Source organism: Hypanus sabinus, chromosome 11 (assembly GCF_030144855.1).
Source record: "Hypanus sabinus isolate sHypSab1 chromosome 11, sHypSab1.hap1, whole genome shotgun sequence".
Classification (NCBI taxonomy): Eukaryota; Metazoa; Chordata; class Chondrichthyes; order Myliobatiformes; family Dasyatidae; genus Hypanus; species Hypanus sabinus.
The window spans coordinates 22,226,413-22,240,736 of NC_082716.1; the positions used below are offsets into that span (position 1 = coordinate 22,226,413).

The following is a 14,324-nucleotide window of genomic DNA, read 5'->3' on the forward strand; positions in this document are numbered from 1 at the left end:
TTTTTGAAACTACCCAAGTCATACAAAAGTTGAAATTATTATTCATTATTTAGCTTAACTGTAACTATCATCCATTCTTTTTTTTTATGATTTCAAGAGACCACTGGATAATAACATCAAGTACTGCAGATCTAACCAGTGAATTGCTGTCATTATTATGTGCTAAATGTGCTGTATGCTGTGTGTGACTGTTGGTATTTTGTTTTGCAGTGTTCCTATAGGAACGCAGTTTTGGTTGGAGGTATTCATGTGTATGCTTGAATGACAATTGAACTTGCAGCTTTACACTTCATTCATACATAGAATCTTCAGTTTTCTTCACCTAAACCTGACCTATTATGGAAATACCTGCACAAAACTTTTTGTTGGATAGAATGGGAATAGGCCATAGATGTCAAAGATATTACTGACAAGCACAGGAACCATGTGGAAGAAACTCCAAAGAGCTCTTCATCCAAGACATTTTTCAGTGTAGGGACTTTCACTCATGGCAAAATCTCTAAGCCAAGACAGTCCTCACTGAGTAGGTAATCTCTTGCCACTGTAAATCCAGCATTGCATATATGCTGGTAGTGAATAGTCACAATTAACATTACAGTCAACATTGCACTCCGCTTTCAAGCCCCAAGATCATACCATGTTACTGCTGATACATTTCACTGCTGGTCACCCAGGCCTCATACCAAGGACAGAAAAGTTCATCCATTCCACCCCTCCCCACCCCCCCACGAGCCAGGCACCATTGCTGGATATGCCAAACAGCAGCAAATCATGGATTGTATGTGCTACTGATACCTCTCTGACAATCATTTGCTAGCAGAACCTGGCCATATCCTTGGCGGTCCATTGAGATTCTTTTGGACAAGAAACTTGCCTCCCAAGAATACTGTTCTTCTTGAGTCTTTGCAATCCTGGGAGTGTGCTACCCCCACAACCACATACCCTGCACCAACATTCACTTATTGATAGTAGCATATTGCCTGCACTCAGTATAAGGGCTCCCTATGTACCAGGACACTTCACAGAAATGCAACTTTGTACATATAGAAAGATAGAAAACCTACAGCACAATACAGGCCCTTTGGCCCACAAAGTTGTGCCGAACATGTCCCTAACTTAGAAGTTACTAGGCTATAGCCCTCTATTTTTCTAAGCTCCATGTACCTATCCAAAGGGCCTCTTAAAAGACACCCCCTTAAAAGACTCCACCACCGTTGCCGGCAACCAATTCTACGCACTCACCACTCTGAGTAAAAAACTTACTCCTGACATCTCCTCTGAACCTACTCCCCAGCACCTTAAACCTTTGTCCTCTTGTGGCAACCAGTTCAGCCCTGGGAAAAAGCCTCAAACTATCCACACGATATTTAGAGTTCTATGGGAGAATTTTCACAAAGTCTCAGTGGAAAGAAAACCTGTCAACTGTATGACAAACATCCATGTTCCAGTAGTCTTCAAAATGTAAAAATAACATTGGATAATTAATACTATGTCTGTATGGACAAATCTCCAAGTGTTTCAATTGCTGCTTGATTAAAAATGTATGACTATATTTGTGACAAATGGCTGCAAATGAATGTTATTGTTGTCACTCACTTTTACTGAGAAACTGTTATTTTCCAACTTAAGACAAGAATCGGTTCACAGACTGTTGTCAGGAGCAGAATTCTTCTGCAACCTAGGAGTATCTGTATATGTAACATATAGAAAAAGCTGGAGGAACTGAGCAGCTCAGTGCCTGTACTCGTCCTTTCTGTGTCTCCTGCTACTATAAAAGGAAACCCAGCAACAATGCAGTGGGAAATCTCATTAGAAGATTGAACTTGTGGAACTTAAAAAAATATTAGCAGATCACATATACCTTTGATAAGGGTTAATCACATCCTTTGCTCAGAATAAGATAAACAGCATTAGATCCATGAACACTACCTGAGTATTTTCCCCTCTTTGCTGTACTACTTAATTGAATTTTAAAAAGAAAAAGTTAAAATATCTATTTTACATACACACACTTATTGTAATTTAGTTTTATTATGTATTGCAATGTACTACTGCTGCAAAGTACCAAATTTCAAAACATATGCCAGTGATATTAAACCCGGTTCTGATTCTGACAATGCTCAAGCAGGCAGTGGAGTCTTGCATCGTAAGTAATTTAGAACACAGAACAGTTGCAAGAAATGAACGCAGCAATTCCCTAACCACAGATACTGCAGTACAAAGCTCATCTTCATTAAACCAGATCCTGTACAGGTTGCAGGAAGGAAAAAAAGAGGGAAAATGTTATGGAATCTAGCTAAGGCACTAAGAACAGCATTGATAAGTTTATCCAAGAATCACTAAAATGTCAACATTTCTGATATATCTGGAAAAAAGCAGGAAATAAAATAAAAAGACACTCCTTAGATAGTTGTGTAAAATCTGTTTGGAATAAGCACTTTGCTACATGTATTAACTGATGTACAGTGAGAAATTTGGCAGTCAATGACATTTCTCAGGTCATTAAAATATCAAAAACTTAAGTATACCTTGCAGGTCATTCTTTTCGTGAATAGATCCTCCTGATCCCATTGACAGGTTTTCATAGGACTTAATGAAAAGAAATTAAAAATCATTAATTGCACAGAGCCAGTAAAATAATAATATTTACTGAATCACAAAATTCCACATCACTGAAAGCAACAATCAGCAAGAGGTTGCTGGAACTTGCTTTCTTTTAAGTCATTTCTGTTCAGCAAAAGGGTGGAACATATACTTGAAGCATTTTTCAAGAAAACTAAACCAACAACATCAAATCTAATTTTGATTTATAAACTAGTGTTATATAAACAAGAGCATGCACCCACCTTTTTAAATGCCCACGTATCAATTCTACATTCAACAAATCTAATATGCATGATATATAGACTCCTAAAAGCATTCATAGCAAGCAAATCAGTATGTGAATGAACAGTGCAACAAACATTTGCAAATGGTTCCTGATCACCACACTAAGCATGTTCCAATCAATACTGGTGTGCTGCATATAGAAGCTGGAGCTATTTTCCTTAGAAGATTAAAAGGAGTTTTAAGAAACGGCATAATAAACAAAGGGCTTTGATAGAGTAGAAAAAAGCCAAACTCTTTCTAATGATATGTAACTGGTTTACGGAGGTAAAAGAGCAAGATGAGAATTCTAAAAATATAGTGTGAAATAAAATATACTCAGCATGTTAGGCATCTTTAGTGACAAGGTAAACTGGAATGATATTTTAAGGTGATGATTTGGAACAGAACTGAGAAAAGCTGGAAATGAAAAAAGTCTCGTTACAGAGGATAGGAAGAGGTGGAGAAAACAGGAAGATCTGTGATAGGGTGGAAATGGAAATACATATATTTAAGGTAGAAGGTACGTTTGGGGAAAAAATTTGTGTATATGCAGAGGCTATCAATGACTGTGCTGCATGGAAAGGATGACAAAATTAGGTTGATTACTTTTAAAAAGCTGTACTGTTATCCAGAAGACTCCTTATGTTCTGAAGGAGCCTGTAATATTATAAATATATTTATCTGCATTACTAACAAACTTTTCTATGGACTTACGCGGCTTCTTCCACTGATTGGGAGTCCCACAGATGAACTACAGTCCACGTCTCCCATAAGAAAGTCTGAAATGCTGTAAGCCAAATGTTTGGTGATTTAAAATTAGTTACATTTTCATCAGGTTGACTTGCATTTCCCTTTACTTACTTTCCACCTTGAAAATTCTTGACATGAGAAATATAGTTGAGATTCTAAATTTCAAGTTCATGCAGTAACTTCCTGTTTTATAATTTCAGCCACATTACTCCTCACCAATTTGAGGTACCCCATATTCACAGGTATAAATTAAAGATAAAAAGGTTCAATGCAGGTGTTGTGGGAAAAATGAAGCAAATTTTCTATCACATCTACTTATATTGAAGATTCAGCATGAATCTAATTCTAGAATGTCACTCTAGTGATTGTCACAAGAACATTCTGAACAATGTAATACTGTGATGCAATAATCATAACAATTATTTCACTGGAAGATACATCATCAGATTCCATTTCATGCTTTAAAATGAAGTTAGGATATTAAGTAATAAACAAAGCTCCAACATGGAAGAAACTAAGAGACAGTAATAGCAATCTAAACACTACATTAGAAAGTAAATATATTCATAAATGTACAGTTGTTTTAATAAATAGAAACTTATTTTAAAAAGTTTACTGCCAAGGGCCTGCCTGGTTTAACCATAGTAGAAGTTACAGAATGCCCAATGATTTTTACATTCGTGGATATAAACAGGTCATTATTAAGAAATAGTTTGATTACCTAGTTACACAAGGCACATGGAATCAAAATGGAAGAGAACATTCTCTCAGAAAAAGTTTCTTTACAATTAAAGAGCTATTATGCTTTACTTTAAGTTTGCTTTACTATCACACAAGCAATCTGTGGTAATTGTATTTGTTCAACTTGTGCATTTTTGAAAACAAAATGGTATTAGTCTAAAACACACACAACCTTCAAACTGAAGCAAAGATTTCATCAGGTATTAAGTTTCAGTTTCTAAACCCAAACAAACTTGAAGATGCACATTAAATTTGGGTGCAATTGCCATAATGGTATTACAGATAGAAGTATTCAGCCTCAGTCCATTAAGGCTGTGGTTCGCTTTTCAATCTTTAGTCCTTTAGTTTTAGATTTCAACTTTAAAAGCAACTGATCACTACAAATAGTGAGACACAAAACTGGGGGGGGGGGGGGGGTGGGAAAGAAAGTCAAGGTTCATTTCCCTGGCTGCTAAACAATTACTAGCATTAAAGTAATCAAATATCAGATGTAGTCAACAACAGGTTTGAGCTTGACTACTATTGCTGAAAACACTGCTGACTTTCAGTGTGTAAACTCACAAGCAAAAACTACGGGAAGGACATTAATGCAGTATAGCCATGTTCCAGAAAAAAAATCGGAAACTGGAAAAGTGGTGTGGGTGGATCTGAGGGATAGGAAGGAGTAGGGAAAAAAAACAGCTAAAATTTAATAGTTAAATGAATAAACAAATTATTTTAATTGAATCATCTTTTAAGGCATTCTTAAACTACAAATTCATTTTTATTAATATTCCGGTAAAATCCCCATAATAGCAATAGAAGATTAGAAGTTGTTATTACTTACACATTACCAAAAGTGAATGCCAATGCGTCAATAGAAACAAATATTTCACTGAAATGCTCTCTTTTCTCTTCATCTACTTCATTGTAATTTGCACCTAAGAGGAAATAACACTTCAGTACAAGGTATTCAACTCCACATTATGAAGTAAATCATATGCATCTCAATTAATGTAAACCAATTCAACAAGCACAAGGATTTTCAGTAGTATGTATATGCCAAGCTGATTTAATATAATTATAATAAATACCTTAAATAGCATACAACAACAGATGTAACTGCTGAATGGAACCTACCGACACAGCTATTACAAAGTTCACAAGCAAAATGCACCGAATCATTCAAGAATAAACAAAATTCTTAGACCCTTTTGGAACTTCTGTTCCAAATCTCGTAAGACTGAAATCTTGCAAGACATCAGTTTCCTGTGCCGTTAAGCACACTAACAGGGTGAACATATTGTGAGTAAGCCATAACAAAGTACTCTTTAATTAACTTCTTTTGAAGCTGTAGTACAATCTTCTTGCAACAAATCATTTTGAAAAAGCAATACTGTGTGAATAATAAAAAAAAGTTTCTTCTGGTTCAATAAATCTGCATAAAATTTCTCTGCAAGGACCTCCGCACTCCCCCAGGAGTTGGCAACTATAATCCAACATTTCAGTTCCTTCCCCTCTCTGCTTCCCCCCACAAAGTGTAAGCTCTGGTTTGGAATAAAACCCTAAGTATACCGCACAAATTATTTGAGTACTCGTCTTCATTGCCAATTCACACTCCAAAATGCAGCTTATATATTCAAACTTTGCAGTAAATTTATACAATTAAGTTGCCCTGAAGAATTACACAAGTCTTTATCAATATCCTAATTTAGCACTTCACTAATGCTACCACTAGCTTTTCTGTGTAAAATATGTAAATGGAAGACATTTTTTCCTGTTGCAGGAAAGCTCCTGTTAAAAGATTTTGCTTTTAGTCTTTTGATCTCATCAAGTTTTAAGGAAATAAACTTCCTGCAGATTTTGTTCACATTCAAGACATAAACAAGTAGTAAGTTTGAACAATAACTCCATCAAGAATTTTAAAGACAATGACAATTTGAGGTAGATATTTTACCACATCATTACAACTAGATAACTTACAAAGCTAAGATTTAAAAAGTTCCAGCAACTCTTTCCAAATCTTTCTGTAACTTCCCGAGTAGTGGACTATCTATAGCAAACTTTATAATAAAAAGTGGGTGTGGTTACAAAATATATTTATAGAACATTAAAGTTAATTGCAAGAACACCTTTCCCCAAGTATACCCCCTTCTCAGCTTGTGTCCTGTTTTACTGTTTTCTGGTGTGAAAAGCATACCAAAGGATCACAGTAATATAAGACTAAATAAAATAAATGAGAAAGGCTTTTAAAATAAAATGTGATTTCTGATGACATACAATGCATAACGTCTTCTACCAAGTGCTCCTTAACTGCAAAAGATTTGAATGTGCTAAACATGAAAATGCAATTTCAGAGATTTTTCAACTTTGTTACAATAAAGATACTTTATCTGGAAAGCTTTGTCAGAAAAGCAGAGTAATTGATCGAATTGACTAACAGGCTTGTCTGCTATTATCTATATAAAATTCATTAAGTATGTTTAACTCAAAATATATAGTAAGAATATAGAGAAATGAACAGGATGCAAAAAACTGATCAAATCCCTTAAACTTTACTTCAGATCAATAAAATGGCTCTTTAATCAGGAGGAAGATAATGAGCAAGTTTTAAACCAAACAAGAGTATAGAATGACATTTCCACCATAGCAAAATATTGTAGCACACTGGCATTCAAGATAGAAGTTTTGAGTCTATCCTAGAGGGCAACTGGAATCTGGAACATACTGCCTGAGTGGATGATGGAGGCAGGTACTTTCACAACATTTAAGACATTTAATTGCCAAGAAATAGAAGATTGTGGATAAGTTCTGGTTAATGAGATTACTATAGACAAGGCTATAATGGGTAGAATGGATATAATGGGCTGAGAGGCTTCTTTCTGTGCTGCCTGACTCAAAATAGATACCAATGAGTCCAAGTTTCACCACATTGATATGGTTATGCCAGCATCTCTTTTATAATGTTCCAAGACACTGTTCTCTTCCTTAAATTTCTTAGCTTTCATGAACATTGCCACAGTAAATAGATGATAAAATATTTATTTAAGACCCTGCCCATCTCCTGTGGCTCTACCTGTTGATGACAACTTGATTGCTATTATCAGTTCTAAGAGTAGTGATATACTTGCAAAATGTAGTAAGATGATTCAGGATTAAATTGTGTAAGATGGGGGGGGGTCAAAGATCAAAAGTGGTTAAGGCATAATAAAGTTACGGAACAACTTAAAATGATCAATATTGGTTGTTGTCCATTGAATGTGTCAAAGACAGGAAACCTGTGCAGTAGATTCTTTTTTAAAAAGTAAAGAGCCACTTTACTGGGGGTGTTCCACTCTCTCAAGTTTGGAAGTCCAGGTCCAAAGGTCCAAGTAGATGTCAAAACTAGGGTCTTCCCTGGTTACAGGGCGTGACCACAATTTCTTCTGTGCCTCATCATGCTCTTTGCTCTCCACATACTATTGCTAAACCACTTTCCTGGCCACTGCACCTCACTGTAGGTCTCATCCTCCAAGTCCACTTGTCTTCACATGCTAGGACAGGCACATTCTTAACTTATCGCAGTAAGGGACCTGTCAGCTACTCTCACCTGGTTTAGCCCACCTGTTGAAGTGGTGTATGGGTGTGGCCACTGTCATATACAAACAGAGACACAGCTGAGTGTCTGGTGGGGATCAAAGGTAACACTCAATTCAATTGTTGAAAACTTTAAATTCCTTGTAGTTCCTAACTTGGAAGTAGTAAAATCCTTTCATTTTCACTCCCAGCTGTTTCTAGCTTCTCCAAACCTCAATGCTTGATTGACACCAGTGAGCAAAATGGTTCTGAATTTTCCTGCCAATTATCAGTGACAAAGGTCACTGCTTTTTGAACACATACATACAGCTGACAATAGTAAAAAAACTGTTCACTCTACGCACAGCATAGCGTTTAACAGCCACACAAGTGGGTGCGACTGAAGCTATTTAAACCTGTCTGGCAAGTCTCTTGCCCCGTTTGAATGGCATAGTGTCCCAAATAAACGAAAGGAATCCTGGCTATTTTCTCGATTTGTTTTGGTTCTTTAAGAGTTGCCCCAAATAACCAATAGTCCAATTAACTGGAATCCACTGTATCATTCCACATGTCATGATGTAGATTCAAATCCACCAGGTGGTGCTAGTTTGAGGAATACTTTCCTTACTTGCAAAAACTTTTTCTTTCCATCAACTGTTTTTTGAATTTGAAGTTAAAATTTCAGCTTTCCTTCAATCTAGTGCAAAATTAACAAATATGAACACTAAGATTCATAATGAAAATGCAAGAGCACAATTTTTAGTTTAATAATAGGTATCAAATTCATGTGCCTAATTATTGCAGCACCTTTTTCTACTTAGAGAAGTGGGAGAAGATAAACCAGCACACAAGAAATCAAGCAATATGAAATCTACAAATTTTGAAATAAAGTTTGCATACAATATACTTAAATATTTCTATTTTAATACAGCTCAGTCACATTAAATAGTTCTCTAAATAAATTTACATATCGTTATGCAATTGAATTGTTTGCTCTTACCTTTTACTTTAGAAATCACTGTCCCTGTCGCACTTAGAATATCCACTGAATTTAATGACTGATGTTTGCTGATCACCGACTTTAAAACCCGTAACAGCTCTCCTAGACGTTCATGAGCCATCTGACGTAAACTTTTATTTTCTGGAAAAAAAGCAAAGATATACCCAAATAATGTTTAATCATTTACTGGCAGCACTCAAAGTTCATTACCAATGATTTTACAAATTAACTCAAAACTGAAATGCACTGAAGTTAACAAACAAAAATCAAACATATGTAAAATAATAACTGGATAAAATAACTACATTTATGGACATACACCTAGATTAGAAGTGAGGGATCCCTTGGGCAAAGAATGAAGATACAAACTACAGAAAATCTGCAGATGCTGGAAATCTAAGCAACACACACAAAATGCTACAGGAACTCAGTGGGCCAGGCAGCATCCATGGAAAAGAGTAAGTCAATGTTTCGGGCTGAGACCCTTCATCAGGACTGGAGAAAAAAAGATGAGGAGTCAAAGTTAGAGGTTGGTGGGAGGGGGGGAGGGGAAAGAAGATGAAGAAACAAAATGACAGGTGCAACTGGGTGGGTATAAAGTAGAGCTAGAAAGTTGATTGGTGAAAGAGATACAAGGCTCATCTCGACTGTAGAGGAGACCACGGACTGACGTACCGGAATGGGAAGTGGAATTAAAATGGGTGGCTCACTTGCTGCTTTCCACAAGTATTGCTCCCTACGCAATTCCCTTGTCCATTTGTCCCTCCCCACTAAATCTCCCTCCTGGCACTTATCCTTGCAGTGGAACAAGTGCTACACCTACCCCTACACCTCCTTCCTCACTACCATTCAGGACTCCAAACAGCCCTTCCAGGTAAGGTGACACTTCACCTGTGAGTGTTGGGGTCATCTACTGTATCCAATGCTCCCGGTGTGGCCTCCTGTATATTGGTGAGACCAGAGATAGATTGGGAGACCATTTCACCGAGTATCTGCCAGAAAAAGCAGCATCTCCCAGTGGCAACCCATTTAATTCCACTTCCCATTCCCGTATGGCAATCAACGGCCTCCTCTACCCAGATTCTGTCTGGGTAGCCTCCAACCAGATGGCATGAACATACACTTCTCAAACTTCTGATATTGCCCTGCCTCTGCCCCTTCACCAGTCCCATTTCTCTCTCTGACCTTATCTCTTTACCTCTCTATCACCTCCCTCTGGTGCTCCCCCACCCACTTTTTCTTTCTTCCATGGCCTTCTGTCCTCTATCACATTCCTCATTTTCCAGCCCTGTATCTCCTTCACCAGTCAACATCCCAGCTCTTTACTTCACTCCTCCCCATCCAAGTTTCACCTATCACCTTCTGGTTCTTCTCCCCTCACCCCACTTTCTTACTCTAACTCATCATTTTTTCCCAGTCCTGATGAAGGATCTTAGCCCCAAAACATCAACTGTACTCTTTTCCATAGATGCTGTCAGACCTGTTGAGTTCCTCCAGCATATTGAATGAAGATGCAACTTTTTTTTTGTTTACAAAAAAGGGAATCTCAAATGCACAAGTAACAATGTTCTCAATATACTCTGTCACTTTCAAATGATTAATGACATACCACCCCATATACATATGCACCCTTCAGCACTGTCTCATGTCACCGGTTTAACTAAAAAAAAAATGAACTTCAGCAAAGGCAAAGATGTGCATTAAATTGTACTGCATACTGCATTAGTTCCAACCAGAAGTTAAAAATTTGGCAAATGTCTACTGAAAGAAAAGATTGCTGTTCTGTGGTTTAATCCATTTAAGGACAATAATGAAAAACTCTAAATTTCACAAATCGCAGCTGCCTGTTAGGTTTGCAGCTGCATACCATTTCTGCAAGCCTGTGGGAAGGGAATAAACATGGGAAAACTATGGAAAATAGGAAAAAATGGGAGTAGTTGGTAGGTAATAGTGTAATTGGACCTCGTAGTAGCTGGTTCAGATCTTATGTGCTTTGACCTTGGGTGCATCAAGTTCAGAGGTCAAGCAGTTTGAGAACTGCAGTTAGCACATTAGGAGATCTCTTGGTGCTAAACTTAAAGTCCTTACCAGAGGCTGCTGGTGCCAATTGTTTTTAAATAAAACATTTTATGATGTAAAAACTCATTTTTTGTAATGATGTCTAGTAAGTGGAGACAGGGTGGGAAGGGACAAAGGAATGATAAATTAATTTACACATCGTACACCACTTCTAGCAGTTATGACTTTGTAAGTAACTCATTATAAACCAATCTTCTGATCCAAATTTTATCTTTAATTAAGATGATTAAACATGCAGGAACATCATGGAAATAAAGCTTGTGTGAAGGTGTATCCAGTGCTCCCAGTATAGCCTCCTCTATATTAGTGAGACCCAAAGCTGATTAAGGGACCACTTTGTTGAGCATCTTTGCTCTGCCCACCCCTAAGGCAGGATCTACCAGTAGATACACATTTAAATTTGACCTCCCATTTTGACATATGGCAGTAGAGGAGGCCAGGGACAGAGGAGGCCAAACACAGGTTGCAGGAGAAACACATCACAGCAAATTCCAACCTGATGGCATGAACACTGATTTCCCTAACTTCTGATAATTTCCCCCTCCCTCCTCCTTTCTTCTATTCCTCATACTGTTTACTCTCTCACTTCTCTTCTCCACACCTGCCCATTAGCTCCTTCCAGTTCCCCTCTTTCCCATTCTCCCTTGGTACCTTGTCCTCTCCTATTAAATGCCCTTTTCTTCAGTCCATTTCTCTTCTACACATCTTCTCCCAGCTTCTTACTTCATCCCCACATCACTACCAACCCATCTTCCCTCCCACCTCATCTCACCTATCACCTGCCATCCTGCACTCCATTCACTCTCCCCTCCCATTCATTTCCAATCCTGATGAAGGGCCTTGACCAAAAATATTAACTGTTTATTCTCCTCCCTACCTGCTAACTGACTTGCTGAGTTCCTCTATCATTGTATGTGTCACTCAAGATTTCTTGCATCTGCGTTATCTTATAATATCCATTTTAATTTCTAGACAAGTTCTACTTCGAAGTTAGTTACAATCTGTGATCCATTTAACTAATTTAAGTTTGAAACCTGCATGTCCTCCATCTCAAAATTCAAAAGTTTCATCTACATAAAATCAATGTTTGTGGTCCTTACCTAACATAGACTCTATCGAAATTTCAAAGATTCAAAAATTTAAAGTACATTTGTGATCAAAATATATATTCAAAATATAGTTCTGAGATGTGCCCTCCTGCAGGCAGCCATGAAACAAAGAAACACCCTGGAACCTGTTCAAAGAAAAATCAAACCCCCAAAGTGGTCAAAAAAGAACTAATTGCACGAATGGCAAAAAGTGAGTGTACAACACACAATATATCAAACCAGGAATCCAGTGGTATTCAGTTTAGTCCAGTTCTGAGCCCCTAGCTGACTACAGGCTGCAGAAAAAGTCTTCAATGAAGTGATCCTGTCTGAGTCAATCATCCTGATCAGCAGTAGGCAGCCAACGGTCCCGGGGATCACTGGTTTGCGCAAAGGGTGTACGGTGTCCTTTCCAGGGTGTAAGCCTGAGTGGGAAGATTTGAAGAACCGGCTGTTGCCCATGCAGCAGGTTCCCCCTCTCTACATCACTGATGTAGTCCAAGGGAAAAGCAAGTGCCGATACAGCTTGGCACTAGTGTCATTGCAGAGGTTGCCAGTGTGAAGATGTAAACAACATTAAACTGCCTTAGGGACCCTGGCTCCAGATTTCTTCCTTGGTATTTATTCCAGAAGCCTTTTTCATGGGTGAAGGTTTAAAAATCAGCGTTTTTCTTCTCCTAGGTGAGCCCCACCTGCTCGAAATCAAACCACTCATGAATAGCCAAAAAAAAAGGAACCTGAATCCAGAATCTCAAGCAACATAAACCTGAAAGCACCTCCCTCTCCTCCCCCCCACCCCAAAACAAGTCCACAGCCATGAAACTTGCCGATCAATCCTTGCAACATGGAACCCAAGCCTCCAACAGCAGCTAGTGAGAGGGCAAGGAAGGTCGGTCAAAAGCAGGCAGACAGCGTTGAACAACCGCCTGCATTCCATTCTTGTCTTTGCTCAACATCTCAATCTAAGAGAAGCAAAGGAGTTGATCGAGGGACTGCACCCTTTGTTCAGGCCTGCAGGCTGAACCCTCCACTCCCAACTTCACTGAACTCCCTTGGAGACAGTGAAGTGTTAGATCACTCAACTGGCCCTAAAACACACCTCCAAAATATAAATCACAGGTTCCAATCACACGCATCTTAGTAGTAGAATCATATTTGAAAGTAGAAGTACAAGTACAAGAGGTAGTTTCTTGAACTGTCTGCAGGACGACACCATCAGTTGTGCTGCTCTCTGGTGCCATCTTGAAGCACAGATTTCTGCTGGACTCCAACACCATCTCTAGACTCAGTGATTCTAATACATTACTCATGTGTCTTCGAACTTTATCTGTAATCTTAATCACATCAAAATCTCAGATGGCTAAATTATTTCTTGCATCAATTATGCTCACTCATTCTTCTATTCCCTTTGAAAATGTAGTCTACATTTGGTTAAATTAACTCATGACCTATTACTCCTCTTCTTTAACACCCATCAATCCTAGAAATATTTTCCACATCCCTTCAAATTAGCTTTCTTCAACACAAGCTCAATCTGCTCCTTTTGCCTCACTACTGAAAGCTGAGCCATCATCCTCAATTAAATCTCTTCCACCTCATCACTGCTCTTTTTAGGGTTATTAAGTCCTACTCTGACCAAGTGCTGAGTTATCTCTTTACATATCAATTTTTGCTTGGTACATATATAGAAACATAGAAAACCTACAACACAATACAGGCTCTTCGGCCCACAAAGCTGTGCTGAACATGTCCCTACCGTAGAAATTACTATGCTTACCTATAGCCCTCTATTTTACTAAGCTCCATGTACCTATCTAAAAGTCTCTTAAAAGACCCTATCGTAATCGCCTCCACCACTGTTGCCTGCAGCCCATTCCACTCACTCAACACTCTGAGTAAAACACTTACCCCTGACATCTCCCGGGGTATTCATTTTATATTATGATTTGAGGCTTCTTGGAATACTTCTCATAAATGTAGGTTATGCCTGGTTGCTGTGCCATGTAATGAAGATTTCCTATACAATTAATTTTAATTTAATGCAAGAACAAATGAGGTGGAGGGAAAAAAAAGAGCAACTGCTGCACAGAAGCAACAGCAAAAATCTGGATTATATTTGAGCTTGCTATGGGAAACAAAAGTTCACTGAATAGACAAGTGTGTGGTTTAAGGTGCAGTCAATTTTATTACAACAATCATTTTGATGTGTGCCAAGATGTTATTCTATCCTATTGCTCGGGGCTCAAAGCACCATTCCTCAACAG

The 14,324-nt window shown here is 38.1% G+C and overlaps 1 protein-coding gene across 3 annotated transcripts in view; it reads right to left on the bottom strand.

Annotated features, from left to right (window-relative positions):
• The window catches only part of LOC132401762 (rho GTPase-activating protein 29-like), a 67,370-nt gene that overhangs the window by 27,006 nt on the left and 26,040 nt on the right, over window positions 1-14,324 (bottom strand). For all 3 annotated transcript variants that reach the window (XM_059983937.1, XM_059983936.1, XM_059983938.1), the window contains 4 exons: window positions 8,894-9,034; window positions 5,186-5,279; window positions 3,583-3,655; window positions 2,529-2,589 (listed from right to left, as the gene is read on the bottom strand). In XM_059983937.1, coding sequence (XP_059839920.1) covers window positions 2,529-2,589; window positions 3,583-3,655; window positions 5,186-5,279; window positions 8,894-9,034 — 369 coding nt within the window. The remainder of the gene's footprint in view (window positions 1-2,528; window positions 2,590-3,582; window positions 3,656-5,185; window positions 5,280-8,893; window positions 9,035-14,324) is intronic.